At 44.6% G+C, this 23,533-nt stretch overlaps 5 protein-coding genes across 5 annotated transcripts; 3 read left to right on the top strand and 2 right to left on the bottom strand.

Annotated features, from left to right (window-relative positions):
• The first annotated feature begins 3,622 nt into the window (after positions 1 to 3,622).
• LOC128716361 (uncharacterized) lies at positions 3,623 to 5,666 on the top strand. The gene is made up of 3 exons (XM_053811284.1): positions 3,623 to 3,710; positions 3,828 to 5,222; positions 5,305 to 5,666. The coding sequence occupies exons 1-3, from the start codon at positions 3,623 to 3,625 to the stop codon at positions 5,664 to 5,666; spliced, it is 1,845 nt and encodes a 614-aa protein (XP_053667259.1).
• A 2,207-nt stretch (positions 5,667 to 7,873) lies between these two features.
• Positions 7,874 to 8,359, top strand: LOC128708883 (uncharacterized). The gene has a single exon (XM_053803863.1). The coding sequence runs from the start codon at positions 7,874 to 7,876 to the stop codon at positions 8,357 to 8,359; it is 486 nt and encodes a 161-aa protein (XP_053659838.1).
• A 595-nt stretch (positions 8,360 to 8,954) lies between these two features.
• On the top strand, positions 8,955 to 10,112 carry LOC128718946 (phospholipid phosphatase 5). The gene is made up of 3 exons (XM_053812564.1): positions 8,955 to 9,097; positions 9,182 to 9,567; positions 9,643 to 10,112. Exons 1-3 carry the CDS (start codon positions 8,955 to 8,957, stop codon positions 10,110 to 10,112), a joined length of 999 nt encoding a protein of 332 aa, XP_053668539.1.
• Positions 10,113 to 10,256: 144 nt separating this feature from the next.
• LOC128719236 (acylpyruvase FAHD1, mitochondrial) lies at positions 10,257 to 11,312 on the bottom strand. Its single transcript, XM_053812859.1, has 2 exons — positions 11,251 to 11,312; positions 10,257 to 10,878 (listed from the first exon to the last, which is right to left on the bottom strand). Exons 1-2 carry the CDS (start codon positions 11,310 to 11,312, stop codon positions 10,257 to 10,259), a joined length of 684 nt encoding a protein of 227 aa, XP_053668834.1.
• A 2,758-nt stretch (positions 11,313 to 14,070) lies between these two features.
• LOC128719235 (uncharacterized) lies at positions 14,071 to 18,002 on the bottom strand. Its single transcript, XM_053812858.1, has 7 exons — positions 17,605 to 18,002; positions 15,984 to 16,909; positions 15,761 to 15,894; positions 15,621 to 15,696; positions 15,125 to 15,219; positions 14,730 to 15,060; positions 14,071 to 14,642 (listed from the first exon to the last, which is right to left on the bottom strand). The coding sequence occupies exons 1-7, from the start codon at positions 18,000 to 18,002 to the stop codon at positions 14,071 to 14,073; spliced, it is 2,532 nt and encodes an 843-aa protein (XP_053668833.1).
• Positions 18,003 to 23,533: the final 5,531 nt, after the last annotated feature.

The raw sequence follows: 23,533 nt of genomic DNA, 5'->3' as shown, positions 1-23,533 counted from the left end.
AGAAGAAGGAAGGGGAACGCCACACAGAATGAGCCGGAACTTGGTGGAAATTTGTCGGTACGTTTGAATGTCAAAGAATGGATTTCCGATTGGAGGGTCGAATGTGAATGAAAATGTACAAAAGAAGGTGAAAAGAAGTAAAAAAAGAACGCCGAATAAATTAAGACACGAGCAAAAAAGAAGAAAGACAAAAGAAAATGGCAAAAAGGTGGTCGACAAAATGGTACAAAAAGTTGCAAATTAGTGACGAATGTTAAGATAAGATTGAATGATGAACTCGAAATAATGATGTTCGAGTGAAGTTATACATTTGCATTTTAATCGATCGAAACAACGCGCGAACTTTTCCTAGAATTGTTATCTGGAAAATTACAAGACCTTTCCAGTAGGTACATTGTTACGGACGTGCGTTTCATTTCTGTACCAAACAACAACAAAAAACCGAAACAAATAATACACTACATCAAACAGGACGGGAGCAATGATAAATTGTAGGCACTTTATCCATTTGAAAGCGTTTGGTACGGGCGCGCAGCGGTATGTACGTGTCTTGTTTGGTCGCATTGCTATTCATTGCCGCATCGCCGTTGCTGTATTTCGACAGCCTTCTTCAGCCACTGTCCGCCGCCATGAAATGGCGTTGTTTTTGTTTTGCACAATCAAGCTTAGCGTTGTGTGGTTCGTTGTTTGTTGCAAATGGTAATAGAAATGTTACGACTATCGTTGAAGTGGATTCATCACTGGAATGCTTGACCTTGGCCGTTCGAAACGAGCATAAAATGGCCATGCCAGAATGCCAGTACCAGTGGCTTGAGCAGAATAGGGACGACATAGTTAAATTGGCATCATTGTGCGATTGTTACTCAAATTTCTCGTTTTCTTATCTTAGTGTAAGATTTTACTTGTCGTACTTGTTAAACTTTTTTTTTACTCCAACAGATAGAATAGCCTTTGCTCGTAAGGTCCTAGAGAGGAAGAAAATGGCCTAATAAATGGCAACACTCTCAGACTATTCCCTCCTGCTCCTGGCTTGTTGCCTTTCATAAAGTTGCCCGTTTGCCACCATAATGAACTATTTATAACCTCCTTCGGCACAAATCCTTTCCATGTGTACAGCAACCATATGAGAATGGCCACTAATGGTGCGGGTGACGAAGTGGCGAGATGGGCGCCACCGATGGGAGCGTGTTGAATATGCTCTTGAATCTTAATGCATCGGTTTGCACAATGCGCTTTCCAGCCGACGAGTACGGGGCTGCAGGGATGGATAAATATATTCTAAACAAAATACGTTTCGCCGTGCGGTGTGTCGTGAAGGACGGGACGCTTGAGAATGTGTACGTGTGTTTGTGTGCTCCACATTTCTGAAGCGAATGCCTGAGTTCTGGACGAGCTTGGCAAAAAAAAAAAAAAACGCAAACCACAAGTCATGCGAAACAGAGCAGCTGAACTGCACGCGGAGAAACTCAAACAGCTCCGACGTGTCGAATGGAAACGAAAGGATTAGCGGAAAGACACGGGCGTTTGGGAGGATAGTGGAACACGAGACAAAACTTCAATGGTTTGAGGGGAGGCGCTAGACGCGTTCATAATCCTAACAGCAGTGAATAATAAAAGTATAACATGTTGAACATTGGCAGGAAGGGCGAGAACGCAAAAGCTCTATCGTTTGCTACAAAATGACGACAGATACTGGTCGGCAGACTTTCTTCCGTTGCTGTAGAAACGGGTTGACAAGGGCACCATCGGAATAGCATTGAAACTGGATTAACTTTGGAATAGGTTTGCTTTTCAAGATTGTGCTAGTGGGTGTAAAAGCCACTGAATCGCCAGCGAGGGAAAGCTGCTCCGCACTGAAATATTAGCAACTGTTAGCATTCAATGGTGATATGCAAACTCATATCGCCTCGTTCCACATGTGCTTACCGTGTGACCCATCGCTGGCACACTTTCGTATCGAAGGGAGCAATTTGAATGTTATGCCACCACGTGCATGTGCGACAGACGCTAGCTTAAGTTCACGCCGCAACAGAGCTCCTACTAGCGACTATTGACTGTACGTACGTTATGTGAGGTTATGTTCTCGCTGTAATAGCATACTGTCACCGCATTACAAAATTGGCTGTTTTTCGCGTGTGGAGGGAAAGAATCGGTGAAGCTTTTATCCGCATTACAAGAACCATGATTAGCAGGAACATATTATTAAGAGACCATGAAGTTGCACAGATTTATTCACCCGTCATGTTGAAAACGTTTATTAGTGCTATTCGGTGTAGGAGTGTAACGATGAGCGGTAGAGCTAATGTATTTATGAAATAAAAAAAAAAATAGACAAATCTGCAATGACGATGAAAAATTACTATGACCATTAAATGCAATAAAGTTCACTGGGATCCAGTGTTTAATAATAATTTAGGAATAATGCGTTGACACCCTTCCGGATGATGTCCTCTTGAAGATGGGTCTTAAAATTTCTGTCCATCCATTCTGAGCGTCATTGAGAGGGTTGACGATTCATGGTAAAAAATTATTCTTAACCATACCAACATAAAATTTTCTCCAGAACCTTCAGTCACGAGACCGCTCCTGTTAAGATCCTGTTAACTAATCTCGCCTGACACTTTTACGTAACAAAGTCAATCTTGTCCCGGAACTTGTTCACTGTTTGGGCGATTTCTTTGAGCGCCGTGGAGAACCCGATCAGGTCCTTATGACCTTGGACGTCATCTTTAGATTCTGCTGCACATTGCGGTAATATTTGTTGTCGGAAGACCAGCACAGGACTTTTCCATGGCACCCTGATTTTGTTCCAGGTGGAAAGGATATTATAGACGCTTGAACGACCATAGCGGATAGACAAGAAGTGACCCGTCATGTAAAATTTCTTCGTTCCGGTGTAATGCAGCAATCAGTGGTCGTTACAAATTACCTGATAGCGTTGTAAAATTCTCGCTAAACAAAGTACACAATAAGCATAAATGGAAAATTTAAATAAATTCTTTGGAGAATAATGAGAATGAGAATAAATATTTTTAGTACAACACAGGCAAGAATTAGCCAATACACGAACCAACACATATTTTATTCTGACGTACAAGTACTGAGGAGATACGTTGTAAACGTAATTTGGCGTTCACCCCTTTTGACAGTTCTCATTTGTTTACAATTTGTTCGCTATCGCCAAAATCAACCTGTTATTTATCTACCCAGCCAGTGTGTGAGCATTTTGTCAAAGTTTTTGTTAAATTTTGGTCTGTTCCTGCATTGTGTGGGCGTTTGTATTACTGGTGCTAGTAGGTAATGACAAGTATATCAAAACCTGCATATAAGAATAAATATTGTGTGTATTTTTATTGTTTAAACTTGCTCCAACTTCAAAATAGTAAACATACTCGGACGCTGTTTACTAGCTGCACCTGTGCTAATAGCTTGCGAGTCAATCAGCCTATGATTGATCAAAATATGCAGATTTGTGCGGTAAGTTTGAACCAAATCAAGGCTTATCGTGCTGATCGCGTTTTCACATGTTATATCCTTTTAGGAGAATATCGTTCATAGCAACCCATTATGCTAGCGGATTGTAAAAAAGCAAAACTAAAACACACATAAATACACAACAAAAATGAGTTACAAAAGTTCCACCTCAGATGATACTGCGAGAAAGGCAAAATCAAAGGAAGGAAAATCAATGATAGCACCACTTGCGGCTAGTAGGTCTAAGGGAGTTGCATCTTCGGTTGTTTCTGAAAGCAAAGCTGTATTCCCTAGAGCGCAACAGGCAAAACGTACAAGTGCGCCGCTACCTGTTCCAAAATCCCCATCACTAGCCACAAAGCTAACTTCCCCAGCGGCGGACAACACACAGAGCTGTCGATATAGCGCCCCTGTCAAAATGCTCGATCGCAGCTCATCAACTAGGTCAGATAAAACGCTGTCCAGCATCGCGAAAGTAAAGAATAAAAAGGACAACGGTTTGCCAGTGACATGGCGAAAAGATCTGTATGGTGCAAAGCCCGGATCTGCCCAAGCAAGGTTAGAAAACCTTCGCGCAACTCTGGAAAAAGAAATCGAAGAAAAAGCAATATCCAAAGCTGCCTCAAGCATACCAGCTAAGCGCTTTAAAGATGGGAAAAGTCCTCCAAATGAAAAGGTAGCCAAAACTTCTGGTGCCAGCCAGTGTAGCTCGGGTGCTGTAAAAACTACCAGTCCTGCAACTTTAAATCACACTGACGTTGATCCTGAAGTTACAAATGCACGGCAATCAGGCACCACTCCAGCAGCTACCGTAAAAGAAAAATTCGGCAATAGTTATGAAATGGATGTGGATGGTGTAGAAACCAATAATCCGAAGCTTCAGTTCTCTTTTTCTCCAGCAGTGCAGACAAGTAGTAGTATTGGTCAACATAATGCACCTGCTAAAATTGCTCAACCTCCCAACCGCAGCTTATCGAACAGGCCGGATAAAACGCTTTCCACTATCGTAAAAGTAAAACACAAAAAGGACAATGGTTTGCCGATGGCATGGCGAAAGGAGCTGTATGGTACAAAACCCGGATCGGCTCAGGCGAGATTAGAAAACTTACGTGCAGCTTTGCAAAAAGAGGTAGAAGAGAAAAATATATCCAAAGCCGCCTCGAGCATACCAATTAAGCGCCCTGCGGAACGGAAAAGTCCATTAGGAGAAAAAGTAATATTACCTCCTAGCGCTAGCCAGGCTAGCTCGGCCTCTGTCAGTACCTTAACAGCTAGCAGTGCTGTTCCGGAAGCGGCAATCGTAAAGCACTCCGCTGCTGATCCTAAAGTTTCGGTTGTGCAACAAACTAGCGTTGCTCCAGCTACTTCCAACAGAATAGATAAACTCGAAGATAGCTTTGACATGGATGTGGATGAAACGAACAGTCCGGAGCCGGAGAATTCTTTTCCTCCAGCAGTGCAGACTAGTTCGAAATGCATGGAATTTGACAGCTTGTTGGATTCAAAAATGAGTGATGCAAACGTAAACGATTTTACAAAAATAGCCGAAGTGGTAAAACAGGACACTATGAAGAGCAACACGTCAGAGGAAGCGAATGACGATTCGCACAGAATTGCATCCGATTTGAAGACCAAGTACAAAGATGGACTGTCTGCGTTTTCAAGCTACTTTTATTGTGTAATTGACACCAACATCTTTATCGAATATTACAACGATTTTCAGAATTTCCTGTCAAGAAAATACTCGGGTAAGTCGCAATTTATGATAATGGTACAGTTCTGTTTTCACATATTTTTTTTACACATTTTCGTTCCATTGCATCTGAACAGGAAGTCAACCGATCGTAGTCGTACCGTACAAGGTGCTGCACGAATTGGACATCGTGAAGCATAAAAAGCCGCAATTGGGGCCAAAAATTACACCGGTAGTAAAATTTCTCCATCAAATGCTACGCGCCAAGGACGCTCGAGTGAAGGGACAGCATCCGTGGGACGATACAATCGAGCTAATGCCAGTGCACTCGCCGGACGATTCGATCATAAACTGTGCATTGCAGGTACAATCGGTAGCCGCTAGTGATAATGTTAAGGTAGTGTTAGTATCAAATGATTGCAATATGCTAACGAAAGCGTTGGTAGCAACTTTAAACTCCTGTACAATGGAAGAACTTCAAGCGGATTATAAATTCTGATTATTCGATGAAGGCGGAAAAGAAATAAGTGCCTTTGTTAATATAGTTAATCCACTCATGAGGAGTACATCTTTTAACATGGTTTAAACAGGAGAGCCAACCTATATGCTACGAAAACACTTCTTATAGCTTACTCTGTTCGGAACCAAAGTTCAAAAATTGAAAAAGATTTGGATTAATATGAGATGTTCAGAAACTGCTGAAAACAATAGCATTAAATGGGTTTGACGTTGTGTCAAAATCATACATAGCGATTTTCACAGAGTTTCACCTGAATCCGGGTGATGCGGCATCAAGCGTGTTAATGAACCAACCATTAAATGATGTGTACAACTGCTTTTGATAATTGAAAACCATAACATCGAAGCATTTCAACCCGAAGAAGAACGAAAAAACCCCCACAAATCTACGAATGTGCTATGAAAAAAGTTTGTTTCGCAGAAGGCGAAAGAAATTCTCAATCAATCAAAGACATTCTGCAGGTGTTGAAAGTGTGGGATGTTGTTTCCTCATACCATCACACTGACGATGTGACCATAACATAGGTTAGGAATATTGTACATGAAATTAGATAGACACTTGTTTATGTTATTCGTAAATCTTATGTTATTCGTTATCTTATGTATTGTTTAATGTTCAATCCAGTCAAAAAATGTTTGTTTTATTTTTAAATGGGGATTTTTTTGTCCCTATTTGGCACAGAATCCCTGCTGTATCTTGCGTACTTTCTATTGGCTTACCAAAATCATAAAAGCCAAACTAGTTCGCTCTTTGCTAATGAGGTCATTTCGATTTTGATTTGACTGATCGATTAATTTTATACAGCGTTTGAACATAAGTTTCTGTTGAATGTAAATTATTGTTAATATATCGTTGCTCTATGGAATAAGTATGTCTCAGGACTAAATGGGTTAGTAGCTCTCGGGAGTTTCATAACAATAATTTCATGTGCTAGTTATTAATGGAGGAGGCCTGATGCTATATTGGTAGCGGCTTCGGTCTTTACACGACAGGACCGGTCCATAATCCCATCCGAATCAATCCTCCGGACTAACTAGCTACGGGTAAATAACGTAAAAGAACACCACAAATTTCTGGCTCTGTCTTCTTGAGGTTGTTATACCTGTAAAAAAGAAAATAGTAAGCCGGGGAAAATAAAGAGTAAGCTAAACGATTGCCGACCAAATTGTATTGAACATAATCAGGATCGAAATATATTAGCATGAAAAAAAAAACGGATTGGTAATAAAATTTTGCATAATGTGTCCATAAACGTTTTTAAATAAAATATGAAATCGAGTTGCTGATATTTTCTGGACAGCAGCAAAACAAATTTGCATAGATAAATAAATATATGCATGATTTGTTTTTTGCTTTAATACCCAACGGCTTGAATTGGCTTGCTTCCAATCTAATTTGCCAGCTGAATATCCATAGCTAAATTTGCGTCTCCTGACGCACCAACGATAACCGTTACCTTATTACAGGGTTTTACACTTTAGTTTTCACTGGCAGCACACAGTTTTTGACGCGCCGCACTCGATTTCTTGTCGCCGGCGCCCGATTCTTGACAGCTTTTCGGCCGCATGTTTATAACCTCCCTTGGGAAAGGTTGGTTTGAGTTTGAAGCACTTTTTTTAAAAAAAAGTTTATTATTATTACTTTTTCCAATTTTTTTTTGGAATAAATTATGAGAAGATTTATAAAACATGTATTGGGTTACGTATTTGAAGTATTATGCCCAAATCCATCTCTGCATATAAAAAAGTGCTTCAAACTCAAACCAACCTTTCACAAGGGAGGTTATAAACATGCGGCCGAAAAGCTGTCAAGAATCGGGCGCCGGCGACAAGAAATCGAGTGCGGCGCGTCAAAAAATGTGTGCTGCCAGTGAAAACTAAAGTGTAAAACCCTGTAAATAGAATTGTTACTTGGGTTATGCCCATTTTCCCTACAAAATCGCTGTTAAGGGTTAGTTTCCAACTAACCAAATCAGCAAGCTTTCTCGCTCTGCCAGATATGATTGTTTGCTTGGGAGAGCGAGAAAGCGTTCCAATTTGGCTAGTGACGATGGGTTCAGATTTTAGTCATCCGTCAAAGTCACATGACAGCAAAGAAAAACAAACCATCCACTGGTTGTTGTTTCTAGTTCTTCTCACGGGAAAACGTCCGTTGCGCCGATAAAAAAAATCACACCCAAAATCGCAATGGAAAACCCCTCCAAAGATGAGCTTTGTGAGTTGATGGACAAGCTGCTTATTAATTCGCTCGAGCTGATCGAACAGGACGTTCAACTGAGCCAGGATATAGCGCGGCTAACGACCGAAGGCCAGATGGAACTGGCCCACACGCGCTTCACCAAAGGACCGATGGCGGTCAGTGCCGTACAGCTGCCAACAGAAGATTACAAAGAGTTTCGGGCACTTCATACTGTGACGGAAGATGACGATGGGAGTGATTTACCAACCATTCCACAACTTTCGCTCGACAGCCATCCGGTAGATGTAGACGTCGGGCGGATTGATCCGAGCGGCTGGTTTGGCATTTTGCGTCCTCCATCGTTGAACAATGCTAAGGAACGGTTTACCCGCTCGCTTGATTCCATTGTGGAGCGAGCCAACGTACGTATAAAGTTGAACAGCTATTTGAATGTATTTGAAATGCTTCATAAGCGTACGACAGAACTGAAATGAAACTGTTTATAGCAAGCAGCTTAGTTAAGTTAGTTAGTTCCTTGCAATAAACTGATGTAATGTAAAACAATTCCAGTACCGACAGGGCACGAGTCAGATAATTCATCGCAATCGACTGCGGCTTGAAATACACTTCTGTCTGATTACTATCCGAGAAGAAACTATACTTATTTTGTATTTTCTAAATAATAGTCAGTGCCGAAAAAATGTGGTCACTTGCTCCATGGGTGATGCAAAACATTGGAATGATTTCTTTCCATTCCTTGCGTTTCTGTAACTTTCAGTTGTTTGCCTGGCCTATCGACGTTGTGATGTTTAAACGTACAATCTCTGTTTACACTTTCCTTCGCTGTCTCTTTCATTCCACACTCTAACAAACGCTAGTGGTGCTTTTCGCTCTCACACAAACACTGCGCCCAGAGCTGTCAGCTGTTGAATGACGGTGGTTACCCCCACCCAAACTGCAAAACGACATTGAAAAATTCCAACCCAAGCTGGTGCTTTTCGCGCTGTAGTCAAACTTCGGTTCCACGGTAGTAAAGTTGGTCGTGCGGGGAAGGTCGTACTGTCCGGTTCCGCCATTATCCGGCACCGAATGGCATCGAAAGGTATGGCGGCGGCCGCGTACGCATGCGGTGGAGCAGCGTCCCCAGTTGGGCAGAAAAAACTTCCACGTGCACCAGAATACAACCTGCCACTGGAGACGATTGTGCGGATCGCACTGACGTGTATTTACATGTAAGCATAACAACCTCACCGCTTCCTTTGCAAGCTACTGTTCGGAGTTCCGTAAATCCACCTATGTTTCCGTCCCGTTTACAGCGCACTCGAGTTTAAAGCCCCATTCATTCGGAAGATCCAGCCGGAAGAGTTATGGTTGTACAGGAATCCGCGCACCGACAGCTACGTGCCACTGACCATGCTGTGGCCCATCGTGCTCGGTGTGCCGGGGTTGGTCTTTACGCTGCACTATCTCAAGTCACGGGATCGGCAGGAACTACGCTGCACCGTGCTTGCATTTACCCTCGGTCTCGGCCTGAACGGTGTGCTAACGAACACGATCAAGATTGCTGTCGGTCGACCAAGACCCGATTTCTTCTGGCGCTGTTTTCCGGACGGTGTGCCGAACGAGCAACTGCACTGCACCGGTGCGGATGTGCGGGCACTGATGGATGGACGCAAGAGCTTCCCTTCCGGACATTCCTCCTGTAGGTGATTTTGTGGCGAGTTTGTTTTTGAGCTATCATTCGATAATACTTCCTTTCTACTTTCATTCCCTCCAGTTGCCTTCGTTGGTCTTGGGTTCCTTAGCTGGTACCTCATCGGGAAGCTGCACCTGATGAACGATCGTGGCCGTGGCCGATCCGTGCGTGTGATAGCGTCCGGTTTGCCACTGCTTGCTGCGACGATGATTGCGATCAGCCGTACGTGTGATTATCATCACCACTGGCAGGATGTGACGGTGGGTTCACTGATCGGGATCTGCCTGTCCTATCTCTGCTATCGCCAGTATTATCCAGCATTTTACGATCGCAACTGTCACCTGCCGTACCAGCAAGAATGTGCACTGGTGTCCACTATGCTTCACAGTCCGAACCGGGTGAAACGGCCACAGCAAAACGGAACACCACCTTCATCGCCACTGGTCACAAATTACGATACCCGAGCCGAAGGCGAACAGGAAGATTCCGATACAGAGACTAGACGATTGCTTTCGTCGCCCACGGACCAGAAGGAAGCAAAGTGGATTTAATAGCTACGCTTCACCGAAATTCCTTCCATTTACATCCAATACCGTAGAATCCAATTCTACACCAGCCACCCTAGGGGTGTACAAATTTATTGGAAGCTGTTTTGTGTTTTTTAAAATCAAACTAACCTCAAAGTACTCGTTCCGCTACTCGTCCGCTATGGTACAACGCATCGTCACCAGCCCATCACCCAGCCCACACTCGATTACGTCCCCGTGGCGTACCGGTCCTGCACCGGCCGGTGTTCCAGTAAGGAGCAGATCATTTTCCTCCAACGTCATGTAACGCGACACGTACGCGATCAGCTCCGCAATCGGGAAGATCAGATTGCGCGTACTATCGTCCTGTTTGCGCACCCCGTTTACATCGCACCATATGCGCACGTCGTCCGGGGCCGGAAGTTCGGCACGCGTAATCAATCCACTCACCGGGGTGGACGTGTCGAAACCCTTGCCGAGACACCAGGGCAATCCTTTGGGTCGTGCATCCAGGATAAAGTCCATACCGGTCATATCGAGCGCGAGACAATAACCACCGACGTATGACATTGCCTGTTCGGTAGACACATTCGAACAGCGCCGACCAATGATAACGCCCAGCTCGGCCTCAAAGTTGATCACGCCACCGAAGACGGGTGGTATGCGGATGGTCGGTACGGAGGAGGTCACAGCCGGGGAACCGGTGGGAACGTCCAGCAGGGATGAGATAGGCTTGAAGAAGATGACGGGAGCATCCGGTTTTGGGGCGTTTGTGAGGCGTAAAATTTCTCTGTGTGATAAGTTCAGGATAGACGTTAAAGGAAACCATGGTACCGTGAAACATATTTGAGTTTAAGGGAAAGATATAGTATGTTCAGCTATTAAGCGGTTTAACTACAGGTGGCAAAGTTAACCACATGAAAACAAAGTGAACAAATGTAGTGATTTAGTACCTTTTTGTTTTTGCTTATAACAGGCAGTAATTTGGCTGGTTAAAGTTATTGGAATGATTAGTGCTGCGTGACCAAATCATCCAAAGGTGATTTTTATGTACAATTATTTGACCTTATTTTAGCAAATAACCCAGAGTAAACCGTTCTGTTGGAGGTGATACGATATGAAGTAAATGAAGTAATTGTAATGACGCGACTCGTGTACCTACTTGTAGTTTACACCGGCACCGATGATTTTTCTCGTCGATTGAAAGAACTTGGTCGTAGGCATCTTGGATGTGCTATGGTAAATATAAATAACTGACTATGTTGGGGTTTTAGCAGATCGAATAACCTGCACAGTGAACGGAAACAAGGCACAAACTGGTAGGTGTGTTGAGCCTGCCACAGACGTGCCCTCGATTGCCCGCGAATCGTCAGCTGTTACTACGCCGCGGGTCAATTAGGAGCACAATCAAGAGCGAGAAAGAGAAATTAATGCTCCATCCGCGAGAACATTACAAACCAGAAAGAACGGAATCAATAATCTAGCTCTCACAAAAACCCCGCACTGATAAGACCACCAGGTCGTAAGTGGTGCTGCAACAGAGTGTCTCAGTTACTTAAGCATTTGAACCAAATTGCTTCAGTGATTAGTAGTAGCTCTGCCGTCGGGTTAACGAAACATAGCTTCATTAACTTCATTCGTATGGAATTACAATGAAACTTTCAATTAATTGAGGACAGCTTTTGGGAGGCAACGAGTTCGCTCATATCACCATCACGGTTACCATAACAACGCACAACCACCATTACTATTTCATTGTGGTACACGTACCTGCAATATCAGTCATGTCAAACATACGGGTCGCGATAATACATAACATGCGAAAAAAAAACATTTTCTACTGCGACGTCCAATTGAAATTGGATTGCTTTTAATCTGTTCAACACTGTGAGGTCCTTCGTACATCACACACAGAGCAATACTTTTAATTGTTCATTTTTTATCATGTTTTGAATATTCCAGGATGAAGAGTAGTTATATTAGCTGCTAAATCTTCATACTATTCATATATTATCCACATCATATATTCCTGCAGGAAAGCGATTGATGTGGTTAAATCTGGCCTTCCGAAATCGCCATAATTCGATATCAAGTATTTTTATTCCATTTAGAACAGCTTTCTCTCTGGTCGCATCTCTGAATATCAAGAGATAGGGAAACATTGTATGGTATACGGTCTATTAAGCCCAGTAATTGTTTGGCTGACTACAATTTGCATGGAATGAACGGGCAAATCAACTTTTAACATGCCAGTGGGGACATTTCCAACTGTTGAGCACGTTGAGAAATCAAAATTTGATGACGACTAGTCGGCCAAGATCTGGGTAACAGTAATTAAAAAGATTTGTAGTAAAATGGGAGAAATATAAAATAAGTTAGTCGTGTTCAAACCATCAAGCTAGCTTGTCGTGATTTTAATTGCACTCTGCCAACAGATCTTACTGTTGTCCTTACTATCTCCATACGGGTTATAAGGATGAACTTTCTGCACTGGATGGTTCTAAAATCGAAACGAACGTGTACTCGATATGGTGAATTGGATATGGTAATGAAGTCAAAATTCACTTCGGGTTCGTTGCTGGCAAATCGGAATAGACTGTGTGACTAGCGAATACTTGAATGATCTGCTAGCAAATATGGGTTTGACTTCACTGCACTAGCTGTTGGTGGGTAAAAACCGGTTGGGTAGGATTTTTCCACCAATGGGACATGGTATGTGAGCAACATAAACATTCATGTGGCAAATTTGTAGCAATGTATGGTCTTTTACTGTATGGCTCATACAAATGCTATACAATGATAAATGTAACGCAAGCGTTACACTTCTTATCATCTTATCTTATCTCACTGCACAGTGATAGCAGTAAGCAAATTAACATCATCTCACCTGAAATCGTTTGTCTATAACCAAGCTTCGTATGTCGATGCTTTGAATAATGTTTGCTAGGCTATTTGTCCTATCAAACGCATCAGGGTCTCTTCATAAAATCGAGCCACTACGCCGTTCCTGTTGTCTTTTAAGCACGATAAGGTTTTTAATTAACATTTGCATCGTGCTTATTTACATAACGGGCGATAACAACCGTTTTGCCCTATTGGTGTGTGTTGGTATAAGTTGGTGTTAAACCGTATTTGTAACCTTGTCGAAAACATAAATACATTTTACAAGTTACATTGTTGGTTGTCATCCTCACGACATGACTATGGCAATGCGATCATTGTAGGAGCAGATAGACGTTGATACTGTGTACACGACTTGTAGTATGTAACAGGATTAGTCGATTAGCGTAACAAGGGTGCTATAACACGATACATCCTTGGAGATGAAGCAACCCCATCACAACAGGATGATTCTGTATTGCCAAGGACCTCAACCGGACACATTCACAAGACAATCATTTACGTTTTGCTATTTATAGGTTTGATGATTTTGCAATATAGCTTACCAATAGTAAATAAGTAACCCAATATAATTAAAACGGTTAACATTTCGCCCATCAAATGGTATAAGTGATCAACAGTTTAATATACATAATTTGTTCCTTATTCTTTTGCAATAGTCTAACAATATCATTACGGGGGACATCTTCATGTGAGAGCCACGCACTCCTTAACCCGCCCCGTTTTCCTCATACTAGGTCCTATCTAATTCACTTGCAAGCACATATATATTTACGGTCACACAAAGGACACACTCACACTCGCACACATACATGCACACACATACACACGCAACTATTCGTAGCACTACTAGTCACTCTTGTGTTCGGTTGCAGCGCGACATTAGACCGTGGTGTGCCATTTTCACACGTTCTTCGTCATCCTATCAGGAAAACATTCGTCCCAAAAACCTTTGCTAAGCACCCAGGCTGAGATGTATGTTAATGTGGTCGGGAGTTTTCTACGCTACATACAACTAGACTAGTGCCGTTTGGTTATCGCCTGTCTGCTCTACCTTGGTTCGCATCCATTTTATCCGCTACTACTCGTGATGCCGCAAACCGCATATCGAAATAAAGGTGCTAAAGTTTTGCAGATGGCATGCCGGTATAATAGTGTACGCGATCCGTGCTACGTTCGCCGGTGATACCAAAAAACTCTCGACCGCATCGATAAGAAATTGTACGGATGGTATCGCATCCACCTGATAAAATACGCGCAAATGTACGGCCGGTTTTGCTAGATCGGACGATGGCGGCAGTGGTGCTCGTGGAGGATGCGGCCGTGCGATTTGATCGTCCTCTGCACCGACCAACGCATCATCGTTGCTAGCGGCGGACGGAGAGGACGGGCTGATACCGAGCAGCCCCGGATAGGCTTGTAGCAGCTTGCGCAGAACGTACGCGATCGTGTCGTGTATGTGATCGCGCGTTATCCGTTGTGCCAGTTGCGTGTGGTGGTGCAGATAGTCGTCCGTCAGCTCAGTCAGCTTAGTGGTGGATGTCGCCAGTCCCGTCGACACGTAGCACACGATTGATGCACAGTTGTTTTCGTAGTTCCAGCGGCGTCGAATCGATATCGAGTACTCTCCGATGGAGCATCCTGTTTCCTCATCTATACAAAACGCAGAACAATTACAAAATTGCATCAGGCTGGTAAATTTCAAAAACCCTAACAAGTTAAAAAGAGGTGGCAGCTTACAGTCGAATTTATCGTTATGCGAATGTGCCCACACCTGCCATTCGACCAGGGCACCACGTGGTAATGCCGGCACAACGATATAGTCGATGATCGCGTTTGCTGTTCTGCGTTCCCATTGGCGGCGGGCCTCATAGATGTAGCTCGGGTGCGTCACGAAACAAATGCCCTGCACTACGTCCCGCAGCTGACCACCCTGTGCATTCATTGCCTTCGCTATCCGACTGAGGTGGCGTAGTGTTAGCTTGCACTGCTGCTTGATGCCGCCCTCAATGATCGTCATGCTGCCCGGTACCAGAGCAATCTGTCCGGAGATGTACGTGATGTGGCCGACCTGAAGAAGTGGTGATAGTTGCGAGTTGAACTATGATAGTATAAATTCATTCGCTGTTACTCACCTTTGTCGATTGACTGTAGGTACCGATGTTGGCCGGTGCCCAATGAGAAATGCCCTGCACGTGCATTGTCTGCCTGTTATGTTCAAGTTCCGAAGCTAGGTAGGTAAGAGATATCGGACAACCTTCATTACACTTCGAGCGTTATACGAGATGTTTTACATGAATAATGAAAGAGTCGAGAAACAATATTCTATTTTTCACTTTGTAGCCACTATAGAGATTTGTGCCCCCAACAAAGAGAGTAGTGTCGACTGCAAAATGTTGTTCTTCATCGAATAGTACAATCGGTGTTTCTGACAGCGCTACCAATAGAAATAAATCCATTTTTTCACCAGGCAAACAACCGGTAAAAACCAACAAAAATTGAGTTGCGCGTAAATTGGATTTTGCCCAACGTTCCATCCCCTAATACCATTTGTAACGAGCAATAACCAAACATAGAGCAGTTGGAACAGAGTGGGGATGATCGAAGACATAGGTACTGTGACTGGCTTACCGTTAGAAACGGGATTAAAAGCAACAGCCTCTAGGACAACGGCACAGTCTGCTGGCAGGGGACACTCCACGCACACCTGGAACAGAGAACAAAATATATTGAGCATAAACCATCATGCCAGATGTGCGATTTGGTCCTACCCTCGTTGGAGGATTGGCGAATGCGAACACCGTTGAGTAAATCTCATTGATAAAGCTATATTCGCTCATATTTCGCACGTACAACGTAATGTAGCAGATTTGTCGCAGCGTAAACGAACGTGATTGCACCATCTCTGAAAAGAAAGCGTGAGAAAATGCCGATATATCGTCATTTGATTCCTTAACCGTCCCTAACTCACATGCTTTGCTACCCCCAGCTCACCTTCTAATGTCTCGAGCGCATTGGTCATCGCCTGCCGCGAATCTTCCCCACAGCCTTGCACACCGGCCACCCACATCCAGCCCTTGGAGTTAACGATCGCTCGTGGTTTATTGCTCAATGGACGACTTTCGCGTGCGTAGTGAAATGGTGGCAATACCTCGGCCGGACCATCGCTCGCGCTCGGTACAGAATCACCCGCACTAATACTTGAGCGTGCCTTGGTAATGATCCGCACCGGTGACTTACTGTACGGTGCCGGTTCAAGGTGCGAACAGATCGCCAGCTCCTTCGTTATGCTGTTGCTGCGTGACAGTACCACCGTTGCTGTTCCCGCCGCTCCCGCTACCACTGTCGCCCCACTAAGATCGTCCTTGCTGAAAGAATTGCGCATAACGGTGCCGCGTGTCACCCCAATACCGGCCACCATCCCGCAGCTGCTGCGCTCGATCAGTTCCAGCTCAGTTTCGCTCAGATCCGGATCGCTCAGATCGCTGTAGCTGGACTCGTTCAGATCGTGGATAAAATCGAGCGAGTTCTTTATCACCACCGGTTCGATACGCTCCTTCGGCACTAGCCGCAGCTTGGTGAAATTTAGGTAACCAACCGGGCACACCGGATCGGCCGAACTGATCACCGTCTGCACATCGTCCACCACGATCCGGCTTCGAAAGAGGGGACAGTCTAACGTGAACGTTTCATACTCGCCACCCTCTCCGCACACGTTCAGCCCGTACTTGTCGCGCATCAGCAACAGGTGCGGTTGCATTTCCTTCAACGATTTGCCCAGATGCCGGTCCGGCATCAATCCGAGTGCCGCCACCTTGATGATGATCGCATGCACCTGACACTCGATCATTTCCTGCAGCAGCTCCGTCTGGTCCCGGCGCCACAGATAGGCCAGCGAGATAAGGTTCAGCCGGGCGCAGCTAAAACAAAAGCAAAGCAAACAATTGTTGTTATGAGACAAATGAACGGGGTTTGCGGACGGTTAATGATCGTTTTGTTGCACAATGTTGCGAATGCGGATTACGGAGAACGTGCACTGATAATGGACGCGGAGGGATGCAATCGTAAATAATTCAAATGTGAAATAGTGCCTTCTCTTGCCCTCGGACGCTTATTATTTACTTGCAAGACTGGTTTAATTTAAAAAAAATTCATTCTTTATACGAAAAGACATAATTAGATAAATTAATTGCATAAAATAATTAACATTTTTAACATTTATAAAATTCTAAATTTATGGAACCAAAACCATATCCTTAGTACCAAACGATACCAAATATTGTACAGTTAATGATGATAAGTCCCACCTCAACATAGGACGGAATTATCATCGAGGTTATTTTAAACTACAATTCTTTTGCATGTTTTTTTCATGTTTAAATAATTAATCCACTAGAAAGATTGGAACATCCCATCCAAATCGCAATGTGGCATGCAAAACAGAGGCGGCACGGAAATGACACAACAATGTAAAACACGTGTAAAGCTGTCGGTGCAACGAGACGAACAAACACGCGACGAGATAAGATAATGGGGAGAGTCAACACCGCACACACAGCTCCGGTGTAGCATTCCGAATCACAGCAAGTGCACGCACCAAACCACCAACACTTACACATTTTCCACCCGTACACGCTGATAGTCGGACAGGATGGCACCGACGGCGACCGCTTCGATGTGTTGGCCGCGCTGCACCTCGGCAAGCAGCTCGTACAGATCCTCCACCTCGTCGTCCTCGGTCGGTTCGTAGTGGCCCTTGGTGTTGATCGAATGTCCCCGGGTCATGCGCCGGTACAGTGGTAACTCCATCGCCTGGGAAAGCTTCTCGATACCCTGGTGGCCCACCGTCTGGTACATGTAGCTGTCCAGCTCGTCCCGATCCTTCGGATGCAGATTGGCCAGTGCGACCAGCTCGTGGCCCTCGGCAACCACCTGCATCATGTTGTAGGTACTGTCCTTCCCACCGCTAACCAGCGCCACCACACGCATCTTCCTGTCGCCCCTTGTCGCCATCACTCACACACTGTTTCGGTTGTCACTGCTTGGTTGTATGGTAGCGCTGTTTTTGGCAAACTGCTAGGGTGCATGGGAAAGCGACGATTTTCTCACCAGCACGCCGTCGATGAAGACGAAGAACGTTCGCTTCCGCAAACGTGACGGTGCCCGCGGTGTAAGATTGATACGGGATCCACACTCACAACACAGCAGCAACAGCTGTTTGCATATGGCACTGCGATGACTGTGCACAGTCCTACTCTTGTTCCTCTTCTTCACCGCGCGCTGCTTAGTGTCAAAAAATGGACGAATCTAGCGGATATACGTTCCCGTATATCGATGGTTCTTGTGGCGCTGCTGCTTCAGAGCCCGGCGGCTCCTGGAATCGATCACGCGTGTCACCGTAACGGTGTTACCATCCTGCTGTTCTAGCAACACAAAACGGACGTTTGGCGCGAAATCTCGAACCGACGTTCTTCGGCCACCGCTGACCGACGGCGACGACGACCTTCACACGTTCCCTTTAAGCAGACGGGGAGCTAATGCACGGCTAGTGAACGTTCAACGCCTGTGCTGCGGAGCCGTCACACTAGACAGTCGAGACTATTTTCCCCTGCTTCACACAGCACCGCACACAAGTAGATCGACGGATTGGACACAGGACACAAACACACATCGAAAAATTCCACCCGGCCGCGACGAACCGCCTGGTACGCCCTATTTGCGTGGGCACCGTTCTGTCAGACCCCGCGTAAGATGATCGTATCCTTTTATGATGCGGCCTCCCACGACAGCATCCGCTCGGCTGCTGCGGTTGATTCCGATCGATCCGTCTCGCTTTCGCACGGATTTTGTTGAGGAAAAAAAATATCGGTATCTCTCACACACTCTTACCGCGTTCTAGTGCTAATCATAGTAACCCAGGCAAAAGCAAACCGAGGTTGGAAGTTGCGAGGAGCACTATTGTCACACAGCGTACAAACGCACACATACACACACACTCACAACATTCGCGGTTAGTGTTTCAACCGCATGGTACGGTGCGGATTTGTTTTTTCTTTGCTCTCTTCAAGGACTTTTATGCTTAGTAAGATTGACCGACCGACTTGCTATTTGCACGTTTCGCTAGCACAACACATTAAAGGAGGGAAAGAAGCAGATAGATGCTACCGGGCGATAGGCCACAACCAGCGAAACTATCAATCAAATCACAGCCGCCACCATCAGCATCGTCTGAGCTTCGTGCTATCACATCATATTTTTGAGCGCCCCCTGAACTCGCCAGACGGTTGTTGCGCACTTCTTTTCGTTCCTTTTTTTCTTTTCTTTTATCTCGAGGTTCAACGTGCTCTGCATAAAACGGTAAACGAGGAAAGGAACACCTAAAACACTGTCGGGAAAAACACCTATCTACAGGGATTTGCAGCACCACAGATATCGATGGGAGGGAAGGGTTGTTCGCCGATGGTCGGACACTACGATGTTGGCCAAGGCTTTCGCAACATTCAAACGCACATTTTTGGCGCTTGTTATCAGCGACAAAAATTAACTTCACAACGACGACGGCTGGTTCGCCCGAAACACACTGTATCGCTCTCTTTCTCGCTTATGAACAGTGAATATTTGACAGTCGGGTTGTGTCAGGGTTGCGTCGAAGAATGTCCGGATGTATGGATCGATTTTGTGAATTATATTGGTTGTTGAGAGAAACTAAACTTGGTAATTGTAAATAAAGGATTTGTTGGGAATGGTGCATTTTAAGTGTTTATCATACGGGAAATCCTGCCATCGGTTTCTGCAACTATTCTTCAAAAAGGTTTCAACCGACAGATGGAGATCAGAAAATCGGAAAACACTTGTCGAATTCCTTTTTGACTGGCAAACACCCATCGAACAGAGGCACTTTGATATGTTTCCCTCTTCTAATGATGTTGCGCATTGGAAGTTGAGTAGCATCGTAATTTAGTTGAACATTCTTCATAAAAAATTTAGCGAATAATCCCAAGCCAATGTTAACGAAAGGAACACTTTTTGTTTCCATGTTTGTGCAAATGCTTCGAAGCCGTATTGGTACACTCAAATCATATAAGCTCAAATCTTTTTTGATAAAAAATACAATTTATTCACACATCGACCGAGCGCAGGTCGAGTAAAATTTTACTCGAACAAACATTTGACAGTAAACTCGACGAAAAACTCGATGACAGAATTGTCATCTCGTAAATGCTAGTTGGGCGTTTTCGAGCGTGAAGTGCATATTCGCTCTCGGGTTGCGTATCGATTCGTAGATTCAAACTGTTCCGCCGTGCTGCACGCGCGTAAAGGTGATTTAAGGCAAACAAGTGCTTTTTTGGGGCTTAGGAATTAACTTAAATCGTGCAGCAAAGGTGTTTACTGTGTGACAAAATCCACGCAAGAATTTGTCGACACAAAAAGGAGTGTGGCTCACTGGTATTGTGCATGTGTGTGTGCAATTCGGGTGGCGAACAGAAATTGTGTGATTTTTTTTCTTCTCTTCTCCTATAAGCAGTAAGCAAACGGAAGAGAAAGGAAGAAGTTTGCTCAGAGAAACGAAATGCTCGCGATGGCACACATACACGCTCCCGAAGCATGAACAATCGCTCGTGCTCCCCGTGCAGGTGCATCAGAAACTGTACGTCGATTCTCCTCCGAAAGGCTTCTGCTTGCGTCGTCAATCGACACGAGAGTTGCAAATCTTCAATTCCCCGTCAGCTACACGGTCGCGCTGTACGGTTGCACGCTGCCGTGCGGTGAAAAAACACGGCTTTGAAGAAACACGGTGACTTAAGGTGACATTCTAGGGCTTTACGAGTTCGCCGCCATTGTGCACGGATTGTAATAGTGGTGGTGTTGATGGTGTGATGCCCTACGTGTGGAATGATGTGAAATCGAGGCTTTTTTATTGATTACGCTCGGCGGATGTACTCTACCGTGTGTACACGTATTTTCTTATATCCGGTGACTGGCGCTAGTATACAAAGTGGTTGGCAAAAGTGCCTTTTTCAGTTTGTTCCGAAAGTGGTGCAAATGGTGAAAAGCGCAGCAAAAGATTTGTCCATCGTGTGAGCACGGTGTGGCAGTTCGCATCGATTTCCATGAATGCGCTCGGATAGTTAGTTTCTGTGAATTACAATCGATTCCAGACTAATGGCGATCGAAATTCGCGAATAAAACATGTGTGGATGTGTGTGTATGAAGGGAAGAGAAGAAGGAAAAAACGTAACAGCAGGCCGTGAGCAGTTCCTTCTTCTTGGTAACCAAAGCAAACCAGCGCGCGTACAATGGCAGCAAACACGTCAAAGTGTGCGTACGCACAGTCGCTAGTGTGTGTGTGTGTGTGTGCCCAACATTGGGAAGGTCTTGAAGCTAACGGAATAACAGCGCGTTGTTATGTGAAAATAGCAACCGTATGCGAAAGCATTCTGCCAGAAGATGATCTGCAGTTATTAGCGAGCATTTGTGTGTACGTGCGTGTGTATGTGTCCGTCCAGTGGGTGCGAAGTTTTGTGTCATGAAAATATATATGTTGGGCTTTCGTGTAATTACGCGTACCGCGTTTGCTAAATGTGTGGCTGACGCATCACCAACTTTATGCTTCTCTCATATACAATGGAGAGGCGACGAAACCAATGAAATGTCACATTACGCTCACCCAGTGAATGTTTTGTGCCCGTTACGAAGGAAAAGCGGGCGGCAGGAAAAATTGGATGGTGGAAAATGTATGGAAATTCTACTCTCAACTCATGTGCATGCGATGTGGCGAAGAGCGAGCGATCCACCGAATGAGTATGCGGAGAGAAAGAGCAAGAAAAAGCAATCCCCCTCCCCCCATCCCTTGTGTGGAAGAGTTGAGTTTTCATCTCCAAAACGGTGAGACGTGGCGAGCATCATCGCGAGTATCACTGGCGAGCGCGAGAAGTTTGATCGCCGTCGAGTTGGGGTTCTTCTACTTGTTCTTCTTTTGTTTGTGTGCACCTTATCTGCATCAATCGCTCAACGGCACAACACCGAATTGGATACTGGGGTAGTGCATAAATGCATTCTTAATGCTTCGATGCATTGACCCGCTCTACGAGTGATAATTTTTGCGAATGCGCCAGGTGGATTTATGCTAGACGTAGCCGAGCGATTTGAGTCTCTAAACATCAATGAATCCTCGAAGATTACCCTGGACCCTCCAAGTGGTTGGAGCTATTTGCCACTTTCTTTGTGATTCTTCGTCGAAAACGGTCCATCCCTTGCAATGCTTGCAGAAATGTTACCATAAATTGTAGCTATGGTTACATCTTATTGCAATTGTCTAAAAGTATTCGAATAAATGTTAGAAATACTCCCTAAGAACTATGAGAACTTGGTATGTTGCGTTGTTCCGTTCCTTAACCGGTTGCGTACGGGTTGTTTCGGTAACGAATTTGATGGACAGCTTCGCCTGTAATGTACATTGTATTTTGAAGTTTCATCTCCACAATACTGAAATTGGAGTATCAAATTTCTTTATTTTTAGCTCTACCAATAATACCAATTTGGGTCGATTCTGTGGCATGATGGTAGCGGCGCCGGTCTTGACACGAGTGGGCTGGACCCTGGAAATCCCATCCGGAGCTATCCCTATTAGCAGGGACTGACTATCCGGCTACGTAGTAAAATAAGTCGATACTCGGTCAAGTCGTTCTTACGAAGAAAAAAACTCCATTTCGTGTTGTTTTTTTTGTAATATTTGGTTCTTTGATCCAAGCAGATGCCTGAAAAATTATTGAGCTACATCAATCAGAATTATTCACATTTGAATTTGAAGATTCACCCAGGACAACCAATCAATGGTACTTGCATTTAACTAATGCTCTTAGTTTAGGTGTAAAAAGAAGTTAGTTTCAAATAATGCGTTAGTCACCATATTTGTCCTATTCTCGTTCTATTGTGATGTCTCTTTTGTGTTGTGTTGTTCAATGTATGTGTGAAAAGATGTGCAGCAAAACCTCTGGTCAGAGATGAATCACGGCCAGCGATGATGAAAAGTGTCGGCGTACTTGATACGGGTGTAGCAAGAAGAAGTGTTTGCAGCTACAATTACTGTACAGAACATCAATTAATGTTGCTGCGAAAAAAGCGAAGCAATCCTTATACCTTTTAATCGACATTTAAAAACCATCATTCCACTGGTCCCGCTCGCTGGTCAGCTTGCGTTCATTGTAATAACGATTTTCTTATTGTTAATAATGTTGTGTATCAGGAGCCGTTCAACCTGGAAGCAGCAGAGTGCATTGAAAAGTGTTAGCGTGAAACTTGTACAGTGTTGTGTACACCCTTGCGACGCAAAGTTCTTGTAGGGTGGTGCGGATTTTGTCCAAAGAAATTGCGCCTCCCCTGCTCTCTCTCTCTCTACAGTTTCTGCCCCGCACGTCGACAGGGGACTTCAAAGTGACTTCAAACCCTTTACTCAGGTGGTGGTGGTGGTGGTAGCAGCAGCAGTGGTAGTGAACTACAGCTCGTCCAAGTAGCGAGCGTACGCCGTAACTCTGGATACCGAA

This window comes from Anopheles marshallii, chromosome 2, assembly GCF_943734725.1.
Source record: "Anopheles marshallii chromosome 2, idAnoMarsDA_429_01, whole genome shotgun sequence".
Taxonomy (NCBI): domain Eukaryota; kingdom Metazoa; phylum Arthropoda; class Insecta; order Diptera; family Culicidae; genus Anopheles; species Anopheles marshallii.
This window is presented reverse-complemented; position numbering and strand designations above follow the sequence as displayed.

Bases quoted from the DNA above. Each gene is read 5' to 3' on its own strand.
- LOC128716361 (XM_053811284.1), top strand. From the start codon at position 3,623: ATGAGTTACAAAAGTTCCACCTCAGATGATACTGCGAGAAAGGCAAAA. The intron at 3,711-3,827 runs GTAGGTCTAAGG...CCCCATCACTAG, and splicing joins GATAGCACCACTTGCGGCTA to CCACAAAGCTAACTTCCCCA. The intron at 5,223-5,304 runs GTAAGTCGCAAT...GCATCTGAACAG, and splicing joins CCTGTCAAGAAAATACTCGG to GAAGTCAACCGATCGTAGTC.
- LOC128719235 (XM_053812858.1), bottom strand. From the start codon at position 18,002: ATGGCGACAAGGGGCGACAGGAAGATGCGTGTGGTGGCGCTGGTTAGC. The intron at 15,895-15,983 runs GTGAGCTGGGGG...CTTTCTTTTCAG, and splicing joins TGCGCTCGAGACATTAGAAG to AGATGGTGCAATCACGTTCG. The intron at 15,697-15,760 runs GTAGGACCAAAT...TCTCTGTTCCAG, and splicing joins TCGCCAATCCTCCAACGAGG to GTGTGCGTGGAGTGTCCCCT.
- LOC128719236 (XM_053812859.1), bottom strand. From the start codon at position 11,312: ATGCCTACGACCAAGTTCTTTCAATCGACGAGAAAAATCATCGGTGCC. The intron at 10,879-11,250 runs GTAGGTACACGA...CTTATCACACAG, and splicing joins GGTGCCGGTGTAAACTACAA to AGAAATTTTACGCCTCACAA.
- LOC128708883 (XM_053803863.1), top strand. From the start codon at position 7,874: ATGGAAAACCCCTCCAAAGATGAGCTTTGTGAGTTGATGGACAAGCTG.
- LOC128718946 (XM_053812564.1), top strand. From the start codon at position 8,955: ATGGCATCGAAAGGTATGGCGGCGGCCGCGTACGCATGCGGTGGAGCA. The intron at 9,098-9,181 runs GTAAGCATAACA...TCCCGTTTACAG, and splicing joins GCACTGACGTGTATTTACAT to CGCACTCGAGTTTAAAGCCC. The intron at 9,568-9,642 runs GTAGGTGATTTT...CATTCCCTCCAG, and splicing joins CCCTTCCGGACATTCCTCCT to TTGCCTTCGTTGGTCTTGGG.